Raw genomic sequence first — 22855 nt, 5'->3', positions numbered from 1 at the left:
TGAATTCACAGGCCGGTGCGTTTAATACGCTGGCAGCGTGCGAGGCGGGGACGCGGGGGTGGAAGGGAACCACTGCGGCCGCTTTAAGAGCAGGGCCCGCCCCGCGCGGTGGTGGCGGCGAGGGGGGGCGGAGCGAAGGTGACGTCACCGCATGACTCTGTTTTTATGAATGAAAAGAATCCGCGGGTGAGTAATCGCGGGGAGCGGGGCTGGAGGTGCCGCCCGACGGCCCGAGCCGGCAGCGGCCCCGCGGGGACCAGCGCAGCCGCCCGGTAAGCGACGGCCGGGCTGGGGAGAGGCCGGGGGTGGGGGGGGGAGAGAGACCCCGCCGGGGTGGGCGGTGGGGTCCGGTACCGGCGTGGAGGCCGCTCAGTAGCCACCGAGCACCGGGACCGGGGGGGGGGTGGGGGGTGTCCGCTCTTGGGGCCGTCTGTCCTTCCCTCCCGAGTCCCGGCCACCGCCGCGGAGGGAAGCGTGAGCCGCGGGAGCGGCGGTGGCTCCCCGGCCCGGATTGCATCAGCTCCCAGCCGCCCCGGCTCCACCTTCCCCGCCGTCCCCTTCCAACCCTGCACCTCCCCGCGGGGCGCTCCCGGTCCCCTCGTCCCTCTGGGGGGGGTCCCCGGGGCTCCCGCCCCAACCCAGGGACGGGATGGGACCGGCTCCCGGTGAGGAGACAGGAGCCTTTTCCCTGATTTTACCCCCCCCCCCCCCCCCCCGCCCCATCCCCGGGCCGCTGAATCACGGGGAGGTCACTTCTCGCCCACCCACGCTGCGTGGCCGCTGTCGCGACCCTTTGCCCCCCCCCGCCCCCGAAACCTGCGGACACCCCGACCCCTTGCACCGGGAGCCGCGGTCCCTTCACCCGCCGGGCAACGGGGGCGGTGGGGCGGCACCTCCACGCGTGTCCCGGCTGGGTGGCTCGGTCACCATTTCCCCCCCCCCCCCCCCCCGCTGTGGAGCTGCTGCTTTTACTTTCTTTTTAGCCTCGGGCGGATCTCGCCCGGGTTTCCTCCCCGGAGGGAAGCCTTGGTCTCCCGGGGGGGGTTTTGGGTCCCCTGGGCAGAGCAGCATCCCGACCACCTCGGGGTGGGATGGAGGAGGGATGGGAAGTCCAGCCTTCCCCCGTTATTATTATTTTTTGCAGTCATTATTACTATTATTACCATTATTATTCCTACCTTTTTTTTTTTTTAAAGGAGTAGGGATAAGTCAGATGGCTGGCTTGGGGGGGGACATGGGTGCTGGGCAGGGGGCCGGTGCCCTCGGTACTGGGGCGAGGGGCACAGGCTGGCACTAACCGGCTTTTCTCCTGGCTGCTCATCAGGGCCAACGTGAGGCAAGGATGGCTGCGGACGGGCTCTCCAGCAAGGCCCTGAAGGTGAGCACTGGTGGGACTGGGGGGCGTGAGGAGGGCGGGGGTCTGGTTTCGGGGGTCTCAGGCGACCACCCCTCTCTCCAGCAGGTGAAGCAGGAGCTGGGAGAGAACACGCCGCTGCTGTCGGACGTGGAGCTGATGGGGCTGTCGGTGCGGGAGCTCAACCACCACCTGCGGGGCCTCTCCAAAGAGGAGGTGGCGAGGCTGAAGCAGCGCCGGCGGACGCTGAAGAATCGGGGTTACGCTGCCAGCTGCCGGGTGAAGCGCGTCTGCCAGAAAGAAGAGCTGCAGAAGCAGAAGATGGAGCTGGAGTGGGAGGTGGACAAGCTGGCCCGGGAGAACGCCGCCATGCGCCTGGAGCTCGACACCCTCCGTGGCAAGTACGAGGCCCTGCAGGGCTTCGCCCGCACCGTGGCTGCCCACGGGCCCCCCGCCAAGGTGGCCACCGCCAGCGTCATCACCATCGTCAAGTCCGGCACCAACCAGGCCGCCTACTCCTAGTGCTGGCCTCCGTCCCCCGGCCGGGCGCAGCCCCTCCGGGGTGCCTTCCCCCACGAATTACCTCCCATACCCTCCCTGACCTCCTTCCTGCCGGGACCCGTTCCCGAAATCCTCCTTCTCCCATCCATTGACCTCCAGCTCCCCCACGTAGGGAGGGCTGCTGCAGCATGGGTGCTGGGGCAGAGGACAGGACCCCGCTGGTGGCCCCTGACGCCCCGCAGCCCCCTCCCCTCCAACCCAGCCCTGTCCCCTGCTGCAGCCCCCCTGACTGGGCACCCCTCGCCTTGGGGGGGTGCAGGCAGGAGAGGGGGAAGCATCCCAGGGCTCCAAGCTGGCAGGAAAACACCAGGTGCCTCTTTTTTGGGGGGAGGGCATGGGAGAGCTGAGTGTTGGGCTGGGCACTCCCAGGAGCACATGCCAGGGAGGGAAAGGAGGGGAGAGTGGTTTTGCAGCGAGGGGCAGAAGGGATAAGATGGAGAGGGGTGTCAGCGTTGGCCCCACAACTTGCTCCACGGCTGGAGCAGGGTGGGAGGTTGCAGCATGGCTGGAGACTCCAGGGATGGAGATGGCGAGGGAAGGTGGCAGGTCAGAGGGGGAAGAGAAAGTGGCTGTAGGTTGGTGCCTGGTAAGGGTGAATGGAAGGGGAAAGTGCCGTGGCAGCCTGCGGTGCTGGGGGAGGCCAGAGGTGACAGTGATGGAGGAGGGTCCCTCAGGCAGGGAAGCGGGTCAACCCAGGCTGTTATCCACAAAGGGGAGAAGCAGTGGTGCCGTTTTATCTGTCTCCATCACGCACATCCTTCACGCCTCTTCCTGCCGACGGGACGCTCAGCCTGGCCGGCCGGGTGTCTCTGAAACGCAGCGGCAGGAAGGAAGCGGAGGCAGCTGGAGCGGAGATAAACACTGTTTTGCTCAGCACAGGCCGGCTCTTACAGCCCCACCAAGCGCTCCCCGGCACCCCACCACCTACAAAGCCCACAGAAGGGTGCTCCTGGCCCCTGAGAGCCAGAGCTGCGGAGGCAGAGAGAGGGGTGGAGGTGCAGGAGGTGGGAAGCAGGGGTGGAGAGCATCCCTGCTCCTGGGAGCTGTCTGGCAGGCAGGTAGGCTCCTCCTTTTGGTTTTCTGCCAGCTTGTACACCTGTGTGGGACAACCGGCTCTTCAGCAGGCTGAAATGCTGGAGAAGAGTTGGGTTTGCTAAATACAGGCAGCCCAGGGGAGGTAACAGGAGGCAGACCCTTGGCATCTGCTGCCATAGATGATCCCCCCCACCCCTCTCCCTTTCTGCCCCTGCCTGGGTATTGCCACGCTAGCTGCTCTTGGCTACAGCCTCCGTCATCCCTCCCCAGAGAGAGGTGCCCACCAATTGCGGAGGAGGCACTGTGGTTAGCATCCCCCCCACCCCAACTCCTCTTGGGTTTATTTATTGCACGAACGTAAGTTATTTTCACGTCCTCTTTGCCATTCCGCCTCTCGGCACAGCCAGGATGTTGGTACAGAGCCGTACTTTATATTTTATATATGCAAATCACATTTTATCTTATACTTATATAGAGCAAAAAAATACTTATTTATTTTCTGACTTACAGTATGTGTCCTACCTGACTCCTCTGTATTTTGTAGACTTTACAAATAAAACAAGTTCTTTTTTTTCCACAGCAAGAGTGTGTTTGGTCATTCTTGAACTTCAGGACAGAGCTGTGTCTTGGTGAGACCAGGTTTTCTAGCTCCCTCTAGCTTTGCTGCAGGACATGTTAAACAACATGCCCAAAAATGATGGGATGGGGGACAGCTCACAACCCTTTAGAACACACACAGATTTATAGTCTCTGGAAGAAAAGGGCTCAGTAAGCAAGCTTAAGGATGAATATCACCCCCCAAGGCACTTGCTTTCAGCAGCAGTTCAGCTGTGCTGAATCATTTTTTCCTAGGAAAGATAATGCTTTTCACTAGAAAAATTCCCTCCAGGCTGCCCTCAGACCTGGTGCAGGAGGAGAGGCAGGTGCAATCAGGGCAGCTCTACCCAAAAACTTCCCTGCTGTGTGACCTCACTGCCTGACTCAGGAACAGCAAGGAGGATGGCAGGCAGCTCGCATCCGTGGGTGGCAGGAGAAGGGGAAGGAAGCATGGCAGGCGCCTTACCCGGAGGTGAAGCCTGACCTCCTTCTCCATGGAGAAAAGCCACCCTTCCTCGGAGCCAAGGTGGAAGCGATGAGCATGTTCTCGACACCCAGGCGAGCCAGGTCCCAGCCTCCCGGCAGCTTGCAGCACTCACATGGTGCTTCTGGGTTTTACGTTCACATTCCTTCCGCCTCTGCAAACTGCCCCAGCCTCACCACCGCTCATGGAAGAAAAGCCCAGAGCTGCTCTTTGCTGGGGCCCATGTCAGAGAAAGCACCCCCCTTTCTCCCACAGGTGTTTCACACTGAGCACCCAAGATCAGGACTTATCTCTACTCCAGGTTTTTGACAAATGGGTTTCACTCCTGCCTTGGGCCATCAGTGATGTCTCAGCCCCAGGCTGCTGTAGTGCTGCTTCTCCAGCAGCTTCCACATACACAGACAGCATGAAGCTTTCCTCCCGAGAAGAGGACTAGGAGGACAAGACATACTGACCCACTAAGCCTCAGCCCCTGCAATGACCAAAAACTCAAGATCAGTTCAGAGAAGTCACCCAGACAGCACCACGCAGAGGCAGGTTAAGTACAATCTATATTATCTCTATATTTTTATTTGTCATCATATTTGCTCATTTCTGCAGAGTATAACGTCACAAAGACCAAAATAGAGAGAGCGGCTTGTCGCTGAGCTCACATCAGTTAAACACGATAGGTACAAAACTAGGTGACTCTGTCTTATTTATCATACATTTTTTTTTCAGTCATTTATATACAAAGAACTACTCTATATGGAAAAATAATAAACAAATCCCATGGGTATGTTACATGGTAAACAAAAAGGAAGGAAGGAGAGGGGAAGCAGGTGAGGAAGAGCAGCTCCAAGGGCCTACTCCTGGAACCAACACAGTTGTTGGGGCCCTGGGCTACCGCAAGCAGACCTGCAAGACCACAGATGCCTTGGCCTCCTTGGTCTCAAGCTCTGGGTCTTGTAAGATACTTGTTTCTCCAAGCCAGAGCGGCTTCAGAGCCAGTCCTTGCTCTGGCACTTGCCTGTCGTGAGGGACAGCAGGAAGCTCAGAGATGATTTTGTGTGGTGTTAAAAAATATATACGTATATAAAATTATAATGCATGGCAGCTGGCTGTTGTTCGGGCACTAGTTCTTCACCAGGCTTCTCCAAAGGCAGCTAGTGCAAAAGGGTTATACTTGAAACCACTACATACAGGAAGCTTTGAGAATATCCAGATCCTCTGCACAGCATATATATGCAGCATACATTTCAAAATAATTTTAAGAAAACGCTTCCCCAAGCCTAGATCACCTTCAAGCTCAACAGGGCAATCCCAGAGATTTCAGGTCTCGGCCACCCAACGCATTGAAGATTACCAATTAAGTGACACCAGGACATCATCAAGGCCTGCAAACGCAAGGAAAGGGGAGAAAGGGATCACATCCCATGCCCTGCTTTCCTAAGAGAGAGGGGAAGTTTAACACAAATACCTCACCCTAAAGGACTATTCATCAAAGCCATGGAAGATGGAAGGAAAGCCCATTCAGTCTTCAGCCCTGCTTTCCAGGCGGCTTATGGCATGAGGAAAAGGAGTTTTACACCAAGCCCACACAAAGCCTGGCAGATAGCGTTTGCATGTTCATTTAAGCAGCAACAGGTTTAGGAAAAGCAGTAACTAACTGCATGGCATCACAGGATGTGTGCAAATGGGGAAATCCAGCAGCAGAGAAGCTGCTGGATCCGCTGACCCTCCAGCTCCCTCAAGAGTCAGCACTGTTGCTCCCACCTCCTTCACCATCCACCCAGACACGTGAGTACAGGAGGAGATGCTGTCCTTAAGCCTTCCCCTATCTCATCCTCACAGCACGGAGCAAACCTGCCTCTCTTCAAGCCCTTTTCCTCCGGCTCATGACCACAGGCTTCTGGCAGGGGTGCTGAGGAAATGAGGTGCTCTTCGCTCCCAGTCGCTTCTGAGAAAGTGAATGAGCAAGCACGTAGATTAGGATACACGAGGAAAGGTAAACTCCAGGCAGTAAACCAGACCCCAGTTCTCCTAGCAGAGCAAGGAGAGCAATCTGGAAACACTCAGGTCTGCTGATGGCAGGGTAGGCATCAAGCAGGAGAGGAACAGAGAAACTACAGCCAAGAACAGAGCAGCTTGCTCCAACCTCTCCATTTTGCTTCCTGCTTGGGGCTAGGGGCATCTGATCCGTGGCACTTGAGTGTGCTCCCCGCTCCTCCCCTAGACTGTTTTAAGCAAGCAAGAAGCTTTTCCTGGTCCCTGGATAGATCTACAGAGGGATCATTTTTATTTTGGTTCCACTAAATACCTAGGGGGCAATCCAAAAACCCAACAAAAGCATGGGGAAGCTTCTTTTCCCACTCCCATGAATGCTGGCTCCACCCTTGATAGCACTGCAGTTGCTGCACAGCCTGTGAAATGTGCAGCAGCAGCAACTGCTGCTTGGGAAACTAAGAGGGACAATTTTAACCAGCCAGGTCATGTCAGGTTTCAACTCTGCTCCAGTTTAGCCCAGAACAGCTACGGACATAAAAAAGCAAAGGAGTGTGCAACATGCCTTCCTGAATACTCCAGCGTAAGGGAAAAACTTGTGCAGCTCACAGAGGAAGTCAGTGATGACAAGCATGAGGAGAGCTACCTGCGAGAGACCAGGACCTGTTCTGGCAGCTACCTTGTGCAATCCACACCTTTAAGAGGGGCAGCTATGTCAGTGGGTGACAGGAAACAAGAAAAAACATTTTAGTGTTTACATATCTTCCTTTCCCAAAGAGGGTTGAAAAGGCCAGAGCACTACAGACTTCCACCACCTATCACGGCCAGTCCTCAGTCTTGTTAGCACAAGACAGACGCTCCAGGGAGGCTTCTTGCCACAGGAACGCAGGGGAGATGTGAAGCTTGGACACCTGGTGATTAGAAAACCCTGCTCTTGTGAGACAGTAATTCCATCCCTGCTGAGCTTCAGCAAGCATCAGCTTGATGGGGAGCAGGGGGGAGGCAGGGAGCGGAGGAACAGGAAGAAAGTCCTGTCCTTTTCCCCCTCACTCACTCAAATACAGGACTGCACAACCAGGTGCTTAGGAGGGTGGCGGCAAATGCTCCTTACTAAGCATTCAAAGCAATGGCTATAGAGAGACCAGTCTCTGGTCTGGTCCTCAGGAATGCTTATCACTGCATCCTAATCCCATTTCCCAAAGATCACAGAGATGTTAGTACCAGGGAGCTGGGGGAGAAAACTGCCTACATCAAACGTTCAGGAAGAGGAATACAAAGCAGTCACATTGTCCGGTTGGAAAAAAAAAAAAAAAAGACAAAAAACAACACTTTTGGCCACAACTCCAGGCCCTGACCAGTCACGCTCCACACCAAGCTGGGCAGGTGTGGGAGGCCAGAGCCCCAAACCCTGGAGCTTTGCTTCAGTTAATTCCAGTCGACTGCTGCTGTAAGGAATGGGCTCGAGAATGGAGTCCTGGCCATTCCCCCACCTCCACACTGCTCATCATGTCCGTACCCACAAAAGCTAATGGGAAGTGCCCACTTCTGCAATCTGCACTCTCTAGGAAGTGATATGACTTGCATGTTTCTGCTTCAATAAATTAAAAAAAATAAAAAAACAACAAACAAAGGAAAATGACAGCCTGTGCTGGCAGTTTCCCCTCCTAGAATTCATCATCAGAGCTCAGCAAGAGGGTCTTCTCATTGTCACGGCCACCCGAGCAGCTGTGGGAGCGCGAGATAACGTGACTGCCATTGCGCCAGGGTGGACCACGCTCCAGCGTTGACTGCTGGGTGTACTGCTGGTAGGCTGGGGAGAAGTTGTGGATCGCATCTTGGACAATGTCATGGGGGTTCATGGTCTCTTTGAGGCTGCTGGAGATGCTCTTCATGGGAGCACAGCGACCTGTTAGGGTAAGACAGGGAGGGACAAGTGAAGAATACTGCTGCCTTCCCCCACACCCCTTAACATGAAGGTAAGGAGAACAGGGAACATGCACTCCTAGATCCCACAGAAGTTACTTTACAGACTTCCTTAAGCAGCTGCTGAGGAAACGCCACATAAATGGTGTCAAATTTACCAGTAGTGCTCCTAAATCCAGCCACTGCTAGCCAAGTGAATCCACCTCAGCACCAAATGGGGGACATGCCATGAGAATAGGACATACCCACAGCGACAACCTCCACTACACACTACCTGTGCTGGCTTGGGTGTGCAACGAAGACAGTCAGGTAGGGAGGAGCTCCTGTAAAGGGTTTCAGAAGACAAAAACTAAGGAAATTCTAAAAATATAGGAGAAATGGCACTTGCCATTCCCACTCACTGGAAATTAGACTGATAGGCAGTATCAAAGTGCCCACAGGAAAGAGATCATAAAAGTGGAAAGCAGCGCAAAGGAGGGAAAGGAGGGGAGCAAGCAGTACTAGAGGCAGAAGCACCCCACCGGTGGAGGGTGTCACAGTGATATCGTGAAGGAAGCAACAGTTAGAGATTGTCCCACCCAAGTGCTGAGCACAGAGAAAGGCTATGTGTCCTTCTAGGAGCCACCATTTCTCATGGCTTCTAGGTCCCGCTTCCAGCATAGAGCTTCTTGCTCTGCTCAGTCCTGGGGATGAGCTCCCCAAACGACCAAAGCATGCTGATCATCTGTGGCAATTATGAAAGTGAAGGGAGGCTGTGGTGAGAGAGCAAACCAGCTCCTTTGAGAGCCTGTGCAACTCTTTGGAGAGAGATTTGCACAGTTCCAATGGAAATGCTCTAAAGCTAGATGTTATGCCACTGCCCGCAGGGCTGTTTTACAACTTATGATCCAGACAACCCTAAAGCAGCTGTGTGAGGCAGTCGAGTTATAGATCTACAAGGATGAGGGAACAAGTAATAGAGCAGGCAGTAGGCAGGCTGGGTATCAGGACAGAACAGCATCCCAATTAAAAACCAACAGAGACAAACATACAGAGCATGCTGTACCTACCGTATGGCCCATATGATGGAACAGCTGCATCAGGGACCAGTGGCCAAAGCAAGGGAGAGATAAAAAGGAGAGGAGAGACAGAGAAAGGAGAGAGAGAGAGAGAGAGAGAGGAAATGACAAGAACTGAACAAGACCCACCACCGAAACATCCCCCACTGTACTGGCCAGCAGTTTACCCTTTCATCATCCACAGATCTCATCTCCCCCAGCTCCGGCCACTGTCCTTCCAGAACCTCTGGGGCTCGCTGGGATGGAGGGATCATCTACATGAATACTACCCAAGGGCTGCTGTCTTCCCACACCTCAGCACAGACTCCCCCCAGCAGGAAGGAACCCCTTTATTTGGAGAACACTGAATGTACTTGCATAGACTGTGCACAAGAACCCCTTTTTCCCAGGGATAACATCCACCTCCCTCTTCCCCGGAATAAGATTTCTAGCAGCCCAGCCCTCACAAAGTCACTACAGGAAGATCCTCCTCCTTCAAGCCAAACGTATTGCCAAAGCACAGCCTCATCTTCCTGAGCCAGATTCAAAACAGAGCCTGTTTCAGGCCCTGTCCCTCCTGCCTTCAGTCTGTTGCACAATCTGGAGCAACGGAGTTCCCCTTTGGGGAGACAGGAAGAAGGACAAACCCACTCTACCAAAAGGATGCAACTTCTTGCAGCCCTCAGGTCTGCAACAAGCTCTCGTGGGTGGCATACTGGGGAACTGAAAAGGGAACAACGCAATTTAGGCAAGGTTTCTGCCCTGCAGAGCTGTTGCACAATTAATCTGTTCAGACACCACGGAGGAGGGGATGTGATGTTTTTCCAAGCACTCAGGTTGGGAGTCATATCAGTGTGTTGGTTGCTAGAGGGACCAGTCTCCACCCAGTCTCGCTACCAAAGAGACATGCCGTTTGTGCTGGCATATTTCCTACCTTGGGCATCAAGTCTCTTGTCCACATACACCTTGTATGTGAAGGCATGGCGTAGGGCGATGGCTGCAAAGAACATCTCCACGCAAATGATGAAGTCCTGATATCCAGCAGCTACAGTGCCTTCACCCACAGACACATTGGCAGAGTGGATTTTGGGGATGGCACCACACTTTTCCAAGATGGCCAACAGCATCCCTAAACAAAGCAACAAGCTCATGTAAATGTGCAGAAAACCTAATCGGATACTGACTGTAAGCAATGGAAATAGCTGTCTGTGCTGTATGTCCTAGATGCAAACCCATTTAATGCAGGAGCTACAAACTAGGGGTAGATACTCCCACCTACGCTCACCTGTACAACAGAGAAAGGAGGAATAAATGAGGCAAACACGTTTAAGCAAAGAATGTTCAAACACTGACCCTCTTCTATTCTCAGCTGACGCATAATCTGTGGAACTAGCTGTTGCAGAACTTAATCAAGTCCAAAAGGGTAAGAAGCAGTCAGGTATTTCTGTGAGTACTTCTGTCATCTCAGCACTTCCACTAACTAGAGCAAAAATTGAGGTAACAGAGCTTTTCATTTAAGCATAAAGTGGTTTTGACACACCATTGCAAGACAGATATTTCTCCCTGTCCAGAGTCAGGTAGCTGAAGAATTCCAGAGACGGCAGAGAGCGTGTGACCAGATGGCTCAAGATGATAAAATAGACAGCTTATTAGTTTGTCTGTAGACAGGGAGGATGGGCCATACTCCAACAGCCTAAATTCCACCTAAGTTCCTACTCAATTAGTCTTTGAAGTGCAACTTGGTAAACTTAAGTAGGGCATTGAATAGGGAAATGCTTAGAGCCAGTTAGTAAGAAGCACTAAGCTTAGGTGGAATTTCAGCTTTCTGAATGCACCTCTGCATCACGGGTATGTATTCTGAATGTCCTTCCGCTCGGTGGTGGTTCTGTGGCAGCACAGACTGCATTCAGCCAGCTTGTTGCTTCACATGAATCACAGACATACCATTAAAATTTTATTTATAGAGCACTAAAAAAAAAAGTACTGAAAATTTTTAGATGTGCCACTTTAATCAATAAAATGGCAGCATGCAGATAAAAATGTTGGCAGCTTGTGCTTTGTGATTGTTCCAGGAATGCAAAGGACTCTTCATCCAAACAGCTCATTTTGCCAGGCAGATATGCATGTGCATATGCACAGGGATAGTGAGGATTCAGGAGCATAGAAACAAAGATGAAAATGAGAAAAACAGGTTTCCCAGAGAAAAGCAATGGAAGACTATAAAACAAATATAATAATAATATAGAAAGACATTCTGGCTATTAATCAGCATCTACTCTATCAACTCTAGTGTCTGAGTCCCTGCAGAGAGCCCTTTGTGCCTACCAAGGGACAGGAAAAGCAGCTCACCTTGCCAGAAGGACAGGAAGATGACAGACTTCACCATGAAGAACTTGAGGACTGGGCTATAGGGACTGAGCAGCTCACGTGTGGCAAAGTAGAAAAGGAAGAGGGCATACAGTGCCAGGCTGACAGAGATGTTGTAGATGATCGTCACATAGAGGTAGCCGCTGGTTACACTGGAAAGAGAAGATATATGAATGCTGGAAATTTCAGCATGATCTTTTCCCCTTGCTGCTGTCACTGGGGAGTCCTAATACTGTTTCCTTCCTGCCTCCCTGTCCCATTCCCTCCCCCAAACCAAGGTAGAAAAAAACTGAAACCAACAGGCTTACCCCCGCCCTCTTTTCTGATGTGCATATTCAGCCCCTGTTGTCCCCCTGCCTTTGCCCATGGCCCACCACACACACTGACAATAAGCACAGCTGGGCAGAGAAGCACCAGCCAAGGCTCACATGCTAGACAAACAAACTTACTCAAAGTCACCATCCTGGTACTTGCCGAAGGCCTGAAGGATGACTGTGCTGATCGCCATGAGGGGCTTCACCACACAGAACTGCAGGGTAGCCTACAGGAATGAGAGAGGAGGAATGAGAAGGAAGGAGGTGCAAGAGGCCGAGTTCCCAAACCAGCACCACGACAAAGCGTCCACTGGGACAACTCAGCAAGGCAACACAATCCAGCGTCAACAAGGAGTCTGACCCTGCCACTTGTTAACTGATTGTGCTTGAGGACTGCAGCACCCAAAAGGAGATAAAGGAGATTCAGAAGAAGTACGTGTGCTATCGACTTGTCCAGAATGGAAAGAAAAACCTCTCTGTAGGTTGCTCCTAGAAGCTGCTAAGCTGCTTTCTTCCAGAGCTGTTTTTCACAGGCTGTGCTGCAGCACATTTATGCATGGTAACAGCATGAAAACCAAAAAATCCCACACTGTGCTATGATACGGACACAGCAAGTTTAACAAAGCAATACTGGGGAAGGGAAGCAAACTCCAATCCACAGTTGCCATAAAGGTAGGCAAGAAGGTTGCCTGGATAGGAGGGGAACCCAGCTCTCTGAGGAGGAACTTTGACAACTGCCACTATATTAAGGCATTTTGTACACACAACAATGTGTGTTGCGAGACCAAAGTTAAGAGCTATTCTGTTGTCACCCACACGACCTTTACTGAACCTCCCTAAAGGCCCTGTGGCACTTGGGATCAGCTCCATCTATTCTGCCAGCATATATCACTGCTCCTATTGGGACGACTCCTGTCAAAGCCACCCCATTCTTCATCTTTCTGGAGATGTTGAACTTCAAGGTCCTAAGAGAGTAGAGAGTTACGACCCTAAAAATGTCCCTTGTGTCTCCCTGAAAGAGGCTGGAAGAGCCCGGGCATGTGCTGACCTGTGCACACGTGGTGAGGGCTGTATATGGAAAGAAGGCAAAACCAAACAGGAATAATTGCTTTGGATACGATGCAATTTGTTAGTGGTCATAAGACTTCAAGGAGATTAAAAACCCCAGCACATGCCAGTTAGTGAGTCATTGTAAATATGTGAACTGGAAAAGGTCAAGCTAATTGGTAAACAACTCTGTCCTCTGAGCTTCCCCTCCTTCCAATCTGGGGGTGTTTTAACCATTTCCCTGCAATCCAAACCACCACATCCTATTTTTAGTTGCTTCCCTAGAAGATGCTACAGCATACGGGAAGCACATGGATGGTGTGTGACCCATCTGTGATGGTCACCAGACACAGACCCAGCAAAGAATCTTGATCGAGACATCTTTAAGAAAATAAGCTGTCCAGATTTTACACCGCAGCAACCACCACACCACCCAACTGCTCGAGGGTCACAGGCAATGCAGGTCGACTGACTGACCCACAGCAGGCACCAGCCTGAGAACCGTTTGGCATGGGGGTGAAGATGGAAAGAAGGAATGGTTATAACACACAGATTCTTTCAGGATGAAAGGGGATGGAAAGAGCAGAAAATAGGCAGGTGATGGTGGGAGGTAACAGGAGTGCTGGAGTGCTGAGAATGGGGATAAAATGGGCAAGGTGCTCCTTCCAGCACATTCCTCTTCCTTATCATCATGATGGTGGATACCGCACAGATCAGCATTGAGATGTGTTCTGTTGCCCTTTTGCACCAGCCTTCCCAGGAATTTGCCTTGAAAGGTCTTACTCGGCAATCCCGGAAGTCTAAAAGTACCAGAAAGTGAGTCGTGGCGTCAAAGATTTCTCACGAAGGCAGCATTTAATCTCAAGCCAAGACAGACGGAAGTATTTAAACATCCCTTTGCAAGACACCCCCCTCAGCAGACTTAGCAGTTTGCAAAGGGCAGGCCTGACTAGAAGAATTGCTGCCAGATAGCAGCAAAGGAAAAGCAAAATATCCACCTAAGCCAGAGTTACCAAATGAGCTGAGGATTTGTGGAAGGCAGCAGAACTGCTCCCCCCACCCAGAATGATCAAACAAAGGGTGTACAAATGAAGCCCAAGAGAAACAGACTAAGCAGCATACTGGGAGCAGGTTAGAAAATAAAGTATCAGGGAAGAAAACAAGGAAGCCGTGAGGACAGAATATGGGACAGAGACAAACACAACAGAGAAAAGATGTGGTCCTTTGAAAAAGGCCAGTTGTGCTGCAGAGATTAACCCTGGATATTACTATGAGGCTGCAGTGTACCTTTGATGTTCCTGCATATTGCTAAAACACAGAAGATGGGTCATGATGTGGAAGAGAAGCCAGGGCAGATATCTAGACCCAGTAACTGGAATTACAATGACCTGAGCCCTTTTAAAGAACCAGACCAACTTCATGCTGTCTCCAGAGAAACCTCATGTGTTCATTTCAGCAAGTGAGCAAAGCCTTGACGCTCACCTGCTGTTTCATGGCAGCCAGAGGTGACTGACCTAGGATGAGCAGACAAGGGCTGTATCAAGGTTCAGATCTCCCCCATTCCCTCCCCCTCGACATACCCAATTCACCACAGACAGACAGACTTGGTGAGCAATACTCGGTTCCTCCTACAAAGCACTGTGTCACACTTAACCTCCACCCCCTCCTCAACTCCAGACCACAACAGCAGCACTGGGAATTCAGGAGGCTGTTACACAACTGTGGGGTGTCTGCAACACAACACAGCCATTCAATTTCTTAAAGTTGGGAGCTCTGCAATCCAGAAAGGGAAGAGGAAATCAGAATTTCTTCCCATGGCTAACATCAGATCCAGGAGATCAGTTGGGTCTTTTGCTAGGGCCTTCCTGAAGCAGGGTTGAGTAGAAAATGTTAAGATCATTCCAAACAAACAAACAAAACCACCCTGAAACACCCCGTCTTCTCAGCAGTCTGCAGGCCTCTCAAAATGCTATTATAAACCCCCTCAAAGGAGTGCTCATCTCAGAAGTTCAGCAGTAAAAGGCACCATTGCCACCCCCACACACTTCCTTCAATTCTGGAGGATGGCACAGTTCCTCGAGCCCATACCTGTTTGCAGAACCTCAGGAATCCAATTGAATAGGTCTTTCCCCACAGGCAGCAAGTACCATATACACAGCTGGACCTGAAAGAGCCAATACAAGGTGACAGGGTTCAGAAGCAAGATTTGGGCTAGAGTGCAAGATTCCTACCCTCTTTGTCTACCTCTCTGTAGCAAAGTTGCAAGACTGATGCTTTCTCCAACCACAGTTACAGTTACAGCCATACCCTCTTTCAGAGACATGTTTAAAATAACATCCTGACCCCACACTCCAATCTTTTTCTTTTTTTTTTTTTTTTTTTTTTTTTTACTAAGTAGCATGGGGAGAAACACAGATCCTAGAGGAAGCACACACAACCAACTGAAAACAGAAAAGATTTAAAGGAGGAGAAGGCAATAAGAAAAGAAACAAAGGAGTAGGCAGGTGTCCAGAAAAGCTGTGAATCAGTCCAGCTTGCCTAAGAGGATGTGATCAGCCTGATCTGTCTCAGAGCAGGGTACTGGTAAATCATCACCATCCATGCTGCCCAGTTGCAGCACACATCTGCCACCTGACACAGTTTTTTGGGGCAGGGATAGAGGCATGGTAGATGGGCACAGAAGGAGGAGAGTGTCATGCTGTAAGCACAATAAATACTCACTCAATTGGTTTCCCTCTGATCTCAGACATGATGGAGCTCTCACCTCCCAAGTACTCATAACAGAGGCTGAGAAAGTTGTATATTACAAAGGCTGCAAAGACATCAATTAGAGTAAAATGACAACCAACTTCAAAACAGGTGCAAGGACCAAGAGTACAGGCAACAGACCAAACATTAGCAGGGACTGCTTATGCAGCATCTTTCCCTTCAAAGCACTCCAGATTATTTTCACTGCATTTATCATCCTACCTCAGCACTCACAAGACTATCTGAACTGGAGTTTGGCCGAGGTCCCAGGCCAGTTCCATGACTCATGCCAAAAGGGTCACAGGACCATTCAAAACTGTGGTCAGTCTCTGTTTTACTTGGCATCTGTATGATGCCATTCTTTACAGGGTTCCTGTGCATTATTCCAGGACATTACACTGGTACTAAATAATTTGGAAAAGTTATCTCTGATCCATCAACCATATCTTATCTCCTGTATTTAACCTTTTAGGTGATGAACACAGTTTCTCTCTCCAAGAAAACCAGACTATAGACATAAGAGTCAGAGAGGAACAGAGGGGTTTTACCAACCAGTGAAACTCTGTTTTCCTATCTGGTGGAGATTTTTGAAAAACAGGCTCTGTGCTTCATTTCCTCAGAAAGCTGAAATTTCTTGCATACTGAATAGCCTTCTCCTTGGGCTACCTCTTTTCTGCCTTCCCCAGCAACCTGGTACAGATGGAGGAAGAGCCTTCTCAGACTGACCACTAATACTCTGCCCCATTTCAATTCTCTTCAAGGCTCAGTTTTGCTGACACATATAAACTGAGGTGAAGACACTGTGGGGAGGGCTCTCATCATAACTACAGACATGTTTCCTTTTCATGGGATCCAAATCCACTTAATTGTGCATGGAGTAAGCCTGTACGTGCCCTGTCTGTCACTCTCTTGACTTGTTATAATCACTGTTGGACCCTCATACAGTTGTGAGATTTTTAGGACAAGGACTGTACTCTTAAGTTTGCCACATACAGCCTTGGGTCTAAATGACAGACCAGGTAACCCTTCTTTCAACATTATTTTCTATGATAGTTTGTACCTGGACATTCCCTGGAATGCCAACACCCAAATCCTGGTTTTAGCCCCCAGCGTTGACATAATACAAAGAGAAAATAACTTGGGATGGAAACAGAAGTCTCGAGGAACTTTGGAATAAGAACAAAAGCGTACTAAAGTACAGTGCTGAGAAGCTGACCTCACCAAGCAGCCAGTTATTAGACCTGAGGTCAATTTTCCCACGTGGATGAACTTCCAAAGTCAGAGACAGACATCAACTCAAATTCTTCTACAAGCATCCAAACTATGCCCTAGAAAAGATGTACTCAACACTCCCCAAAACACTCCTAGTCTCAAAACATTATATTTATGGCTTGTAGACATGCCTAGCTGGCAAGAATGCTACAGCACATAAAAGCCAGTGGTATACCTGCTTCTATGTATGTAATTGGGATATTGTTATTCCATCTGTAATCCTTGTTATTGAACAAAGTTAGGTATGTTCACACAGCAATGATTTTGTGAAAGCCTTAATTAGGAGCCAAAACACCAACCATGGAAAACTTATTTAAATAACTGTGGTAACCCCTTTTGCCTGCAATTTTCCTGCAACTTAGCTGACAGCTCCCAGCACCCAGAGGAGGAAAAGCTGAGCTTTTCCTATTGTCCTCCAGTGACCCCTGCCCTCTGATGTGGTCATTACAATAGCAGCTGCCCATTCCACAAGCACTAGGGAAGAGATGACATCAGAGGAAGAAAACAAAACAAAACCAAAAAAAAAGCAAAGAAAAAAAAAAGGGCAGGGGGAAATATCTGCCCCTCCACCCCCAAAAGAAATGAGTGCTAACTGTCAAAGCTCACCACACCAGCAAAAGAACTCTTCTTCCATTCCTGATCCACATTCATCAGATGGTGCTCATGACATCAACATAAAAAAAAATCTACTTGTGTCACTGTTACTGACACCCAGTTTTTTACAGAAGCAGAGTCACATGAAAGAGCAGCGTTAAAATATGCTCCTCCTAATGCACTCTATGAAACGCAGCCCATAAACGGCCCAAGACAGCTTTCAAAATTTATTAGTAGGGTCTTCTCCCCCCATTCTCCAACAGAGCTCCTCCCCACTTTGCAACCTAAAACCTTCCCAAAAAAGAAATGATGAGGTAGATGGCAAGGGAAGGAAGAGAACAAAAAGGCTGTTTTGAAGCGAACCCCAGAAAAAGTGAGGGAGAGAACCTGCTGACCGAAGGTGCTTTCACCTCCACCTGTAGTCTTCCACACAGCCCAATGTGCCGAGGTGAGAGCACGGGCTGCCTCCTGAGCAGATGCTCGGATGTTTGCAAACTCCCCGAGCAAGCGAGGCAGAGGGATACTGGCTGTTGCTAGGAGAGGAGTTTTACAGAGCAGCAGGCTTCCTGCTAGACCTACACACGCACACAGGGCGGGGAAGGAAAAAAAACCAGGCCCAAACAAAGATGCCTTCTGAATCACGTGTGCACGTTTGCTTGCCATCTGCTGCTGCATCTCGGAGCATTGTCGTGGATGTGAAGGAGGGCATGCTGGTCCCTTCAGCTGATTAACTTCTTCACATGGCCAGGGGCACATCTCTGCAATGCAGATCTCACCAGAACAACTGCACCAATGAGTTATGATTTAACAAGGGTATGGCAATAAACTGTTCTCAAAAATACACTGCTAGAGTGCAGTTTCTCCTGCTGGGTGAGTAGAGACTTCTTTCTGGATGAGATCAGGAGGGAAGTTTAGATAGCATTTATTGGGGAGTAGCTGTTTCCCTTACATACAAGACGATACACAATACCCCAGTAACAATAGTGGTATTATCTGCCACAGATAACCAAAACCAAAGCAATCTGTAACTCATCTTGAACATAGTACCCTCTCTTCTGCAGGACTCCAAAGCACTTTACACCTCACCAACCCCAGCACGTGGTGGCTGTGCTGCCCTGTGCAAGCACACAAGCAGCCACAGGATGGGACCAGAAGAATATGTTGCTAACAAACTGCACCAGAAAAACAGGACAAAGCAAGCATCTGGCTGCTGAGTAAGTGCTGTTAGAAGAGCCAGGAGCTAATACTTTGCTTTGTAACACCCAGGTAGAATCAGATTTTTGGCTTTGCACCTTCCTGAAGCAAAGGACCCAAGAAAATCATAAGCTTTGTCTCTACAGAACATTGGAGGGAAGGCTCAACACATCTTGTCATGTCCAGAGGCCAGTGAGAGAAGTCAGGTTGGGCAGGGCTTTGAGTAACCTGATCTAGTGAAAGATGTCCCAGCCCATGGCAGGGGTGTTGCACTAGACTATCTTTAAAGGTCCTTCCCGACCCAAACCATCCTATGAGTCTATGATTTTTCAGTCACTGAGCAAGCCATGGTCATCCAGTGAGGCACACCATAAAGCTTTGTCTCAGCAGGTGACAGTGATGCTTTCTCCATGTTCCCAAGCAGAAGCAAAAGTTCCCTCAGGACAGAGGCTTCCCACCTCCCCCATTTTTTATCTGACACTTCCTTACCTTCATAGCAGTCCCGCACTGTGCCAAAGTAAACATAGTACTGGTCATTGGTGAAGAACAGGAGACTGAGCCATGAGTCAAAGGCGTAAATGGGCACAATGAAGAGGATCCGAACAATGTAGCGCTGTTCATTTGGGCAGCTATAGCAGCGAAGATGCATGTAGATCTGAGAGGACGAAGAGGGGAGACCAGGATCAGTGGTAAATGGAGTAGAGAGGAGAAAGTACAACTGGAGAGTCAGTTGGGCAAGGAAAAATAAACGCAGTAAATCACCTCTTGATTGCCTCCGGCAGCCTCAAGGTGATGAACATAACAACAACAACAAGAAAAATTGCAATTATCACATGGCATTGACATAGCATCCCTTAGTTTTCCGAGAGGGGGAAGGAGGAGGGAAAGGAAGCGGAGGCATTTCTAATCTAGTTTCTTACAGCAAATTAATTTACTGTTATTATCACCGCCTCGACCATATTCTTTTGTTCATACCTTTATTTCCAATTATCATTCCTATATTCCTGCTACCCTGTTTTAAGTACCTACGATTTGCAACACTGCAGACTGCTTTTCTCTGAAGAGGGAAGGAGCATGCACTTAAGCACATGCTCATTGTAAACACTCTCACTCTCTTGGCAGTTTTGGATGCTTTCAAGACTTTCACCTGAAACAACCTAAGAGAGCCCTTCCCAGCACTGCTGAGAGCTGATAAGCCACAGCCTGCCTGCTCAAAAAAGTGACATTCTGCACATCGGTGACAGCACAGCCACAAAGCGTCGTCCATCAAGTGAGCATCAAGCTTATGCACTGTGCTCAAAGGAACCACGCAGCCACACGGCTTGTTTTGCCTGACTGCTTGCACACATGCCAATCCCCCTAAGTCACTGGCTGAAGGGACTGTAATGTCCCCACCCTACCCACTCCCACTGCTCACAGTTTGTTAGCCATCATTAAATCCTACATCTAAAATGCTTTTTCACAGAATACCCACCTCCTGGGAAAGGTATTGACCACAAGCATACCCTAAAGATGAGCACTACTCCTGCAATGGCCTAATAACACGTCCAGAGCTTCGGCGTGAGTTGCAGGTACGCTCTGTTGGCCACGGAGTCAGCAGAGGGCACGTTCTCCAGAGGCAAGGCCTCCGTACGACAACCCTCATCAAGCTGCTGACCCAACTGCTGGGATTAATAACAGCTAGTTTATTACATACGTGCCTCACGACTGACTGATTTTACTACCTGAAGAGGAGCAAGCATTTGTCTGAAACTTCACCCTGCATTTGTAGGTGCTGTGAAGATTCTCCAAGGTATAATGCACACATTGATGCTCTCACTTTTCCCTCGTAAGGGACAGGGGATTGTCTCTTCCCAGTTGTCTGTTGCTCATCTTTCCCTGCCTCTTGGCCAGATCTGGCCAAAATTACTGAAGGGCTCAAAATACTTCTGTTTCCTTTCCCTGTCCCACAAGGAGCTCATGAAAGCCTCATTTCCTGAGGAGAACAGGTTGAAAATAAACTAACAAGCCTTAGGGATATTTTTTCCTTGTGACAATCCCAGTGACACACCTCACCCAGCACAGGGACAGCTGACACTGGAGTTCAGATGACTCTAAGCTTTGCCCTTGGGATGTCACAAGAGCCCTGCGATCCATGCGCCTACAAGAGCACAGAAACTGCTGCCTTGTAACAGGACAACAGCGCATTTCAATCAACAGTGTCTCTCTGGCACTGACCTCCATTGGTTTCTCCAGAGAAAGGCATTAATGCCTAACTGTGCAATGCTATACTGCAGAGGAAAGATTTCTTCCTACCCTCAGCAGGCAATCAATTTGTGCTCTGAAGCAGGAGGATTCATGGCACTTGTAATTGTTACCCAAGCTGGTGAAACTGCAGGTGTTACTCTTATTCATCAGTGACTAATCCATTTTTGAACTTCACTAGCCCCTGTACTCCATCAATAGGCTGTAGTTTTCTAGATCCTAGTCATCACTCTGGAATCTACAGACCAACAGGTACAAAACACAGGTTGATAAATAACAGGGCTTGCATTTCCCCCACTGTGTTTTTCAGTTCACATGACAACCGTATGAAAGAGAGGTACAGAACAGGATGCAGGGCTTGACTTGTTCTGGCTCCCAGGACATCTGCCCCAGAAAGAGGGGAGGGGAGAAAAATTGAAATAAAACATTTCCTGCTACTCCTTTCCGCAGCGGAGTTCAGCCTGTGGAATCTACTGGCACAGGAGATCAAAGGAAGTTATGTCAAACAACAGATGACCAGGATCATTTAGCTAACAGCTGACACAATAATAAAATGGCTAGATTCAGCTACGAGACCTGGGAAAGGATATCTTGAGATAATACACCTTTCTGCATACACTCAAGAGATGGCCAAATATTTTACACCTGCTAACTTTAAAGAGTTTGCTTCCTCTTCATTCACACTACAGAATCAGTCTGAACCTGGGCAGAAAAAGGCTTTCAAATAAAAGTTGCCACCTTGATCAGCACAGATAATATATTAGACCCCAAAGAAGAGGTCCTGGTACCACTCTGGAGTCTGCAAATCCCCATCACACAGCTGTATCTGGCAGCGATATGCCAGGGCATCATATGTGTTCCTCCATGTGGGGAAAAGAACAGGATGAGAAGTACAAGTGACAGGGTTTTACCTGATGGCAGGTGATGAGCAAAGCTGTCCATACAAAGAAACCTGAGATGGCCTGAGCAGCGGTGGTCATGAGAAATATTGGTTGCTCCACAGCCGTGGGGCTGCCATCCTCTGGCATCCAGGAGAAGTTGGGAGCCACAGCTGGAGTGGTGGCAGTTGACCCCAATCTGGGGGCTGCAGTGACGTCAGTCATCACTATCATGGTGCCTTTTGGTGTGAGGTTCCAGTTGCGATTGCTAGAGAGCCGCCCACAAGCCAAGACCTGTCAAGGAAGAGAACCAAAAAGCAATTGAACCCAGCTGAAGGACTCAGAAGCATAACAGCAACAGTACTTAGCATCTCTCACATGCCTTTCACCAGGCTGCTCACATGCTTTACGAACAGGACCCAGGTAAGCCTGCCACTGCCACCCTTCGTGATACAACAATCATGTGGTACTCCGGAACCTCTCTGCCACTCACAACACAGCCTCCCTGAGATCATGAAACACTGCCACAGCCATTGTCACCACCCTTCTGCAATAAAAATATTTAAAAACAAGATGAATGCAGCATTCACCTGAGATCAGAAGGAAGTATCTAAATAATTGTCATGGTTTAACCCCAGCCAGCAACTAAGCACCACGCAGCCGCTCACTCACTCCCCCCTACCTGGTGGGATGGGGGAGAGAATTGGAAGGAAAAAGGTAAAACTCATGGACTGAGATAAGAACAGTTTAATAGAACAGAAAGGAAGAAACTAATAATGATAATAATAATAATAAAATGACAATAATAATAATAAAAGGATTGTAATATACAAAACAAGTGATGCACAATGCAATTGCTCACCACCTGCCAACTGATGCCCAGGTAGTTCCCAAGCAGCGATTCCCCCCAGCCCCACTCCCCCCAGTTTATATACTGGGCATGATGTCACATGGTATGGAATACCCCTTTGGCCAGTTTGGGTCAGCTGTCCTGGCTGTGTCCCCTCCCAAATTCTTGTGCCCCTCCAGCCTTCTTGCTGGCTGGGCATCAAAGCTGAAGAATCCTTGACTTGGTCTAAACACTACTTGGCAACAACTGAAAACATCAGTGTGTTATCAACATTATTCTCATACTGAACCCAAAACATAGCACTATACCAGTTACCAGGAAGAAAATTAACTCTATCCCAGCCAAAACCAGGACAACCATCCATACTGGAAGA

At 49.7% G+C, this 22855-nt stretch overlaps 2 protein-coding genes across 7 annotated transcripts in view; one reads left to right on the top strand and one right to left on the bottom strand.

Annotated features, from left to right (window-relative positions):
• The first annotated feature begins 167 nt into the window (after positions 1-167).
• Positions 168-3529, top strand: MAFF (MAF bZIP transcription factor F). 2 transcript variants are annotated; one of them, XM_075051006.1, is made up of 3 exons: positions 168-272; positions 1325-1378; positions 1460-3529. In XM_075051006.1, the coding sequence occupies exons 2-3, from the start codon at positions 1343-1345 to the stop codon at positions 1874-1876; spliced, it is 453 nt and encodes a 150-aa protein (XP_074907107.1). In that variant the 5' UTR covers positions 168-272; positions 1325-1342; the 3' UTR covers positions 1877-3529. The 2 variants fall into 2 exon arrangements, with proteins under 2 accessions (XP_074907107.1, XP_074907108.1); XM_075051007.1 differs by having other exon boundaries at positions 172-272; positions 1463-3529.
• Positions 3530-4574: 1045 nt separating this feature from the next.
• TMEM184B (transmembrane protein 184B) overlaps positions 4575-22855 on the bottom strand; it is a 31132-nt gene continuing 12851 nt past the window's right edge. For 2 of the 5 annotated variants that reach the window (XM_075051984.1, XM_075051983.1), the window contains 9 exons: positions 21666-21926; positions 19000-19165; positions 15424-15514; positions 14791-14866; positions 11791-11882; positions 11324-11493; positions 9909-10103; positions 8987-9010; positions 4575-7920 (listed from right to left, as the gene is read on the bottom strand). In XM_075051984.1, coding sequence (XP_074908085.1) covers positions 7679-7920; positions 8987-9010; positions 9909-10103; positions 11324-11493; positions 11791-11882; positions 14791-14866; positions 15424-15514; positions 19000-19165; positions 21666-21866 — 1257 coding nt within the window. In that variant the 5' untranslated portion in view covers positions 21867-21926 and the 3' untranslated portion in view covers positions 4575-7678. Of the gene's footprint in view, positions 7921-8211; positions 8261-8986; positions 9011-9908; positions 10104-11323; positions 11494-11790; positions 11883-14790; positions 14867-15423; positions 15515-18999; positions 19166-21665; positions 21927-22033; positions 22163-22855 lie in introns of those variants that run through there. The other 3 variants (XM_075051982.1, XM_075051981.1, XM_075051980.1) reach the window with 3 other exon arrangements.

Source organism: Buteo buteo, chromosome 19 (genome assembly GCF_964188355.1).
Source record: "Buteo buteo chromosome 19, bButBut1.hap1.1, whole genome shotgun sequence".
NCBI classification, from domain to species: Eukaryota; Metazoa; Chordata; class Aves; order Accipitriformes; family Accipitridae; genus Buteo; species Buteo buteo.
The sequence above is the reverse complement of the archived record's forward strand: the minus strand, read 5'-3'. Positions and strand labels throughout refer to the sequence as shown.

Coding starts and splice junctions, on each gene's coding strand:
- MAFF (XM_075051006.1), top strand. CDS start 1,343: ATGGCTGCGGACGGGCTCTCCAGCAAGGCCCTGAAG. Junction 1,379..1,459: donor TCTCCAGCAAGGCCCTGAAG/GTGAGCACTGGT, acceptor CCCTCTCTCCAG/CAGGTGAAGCAGGAGCTGGG.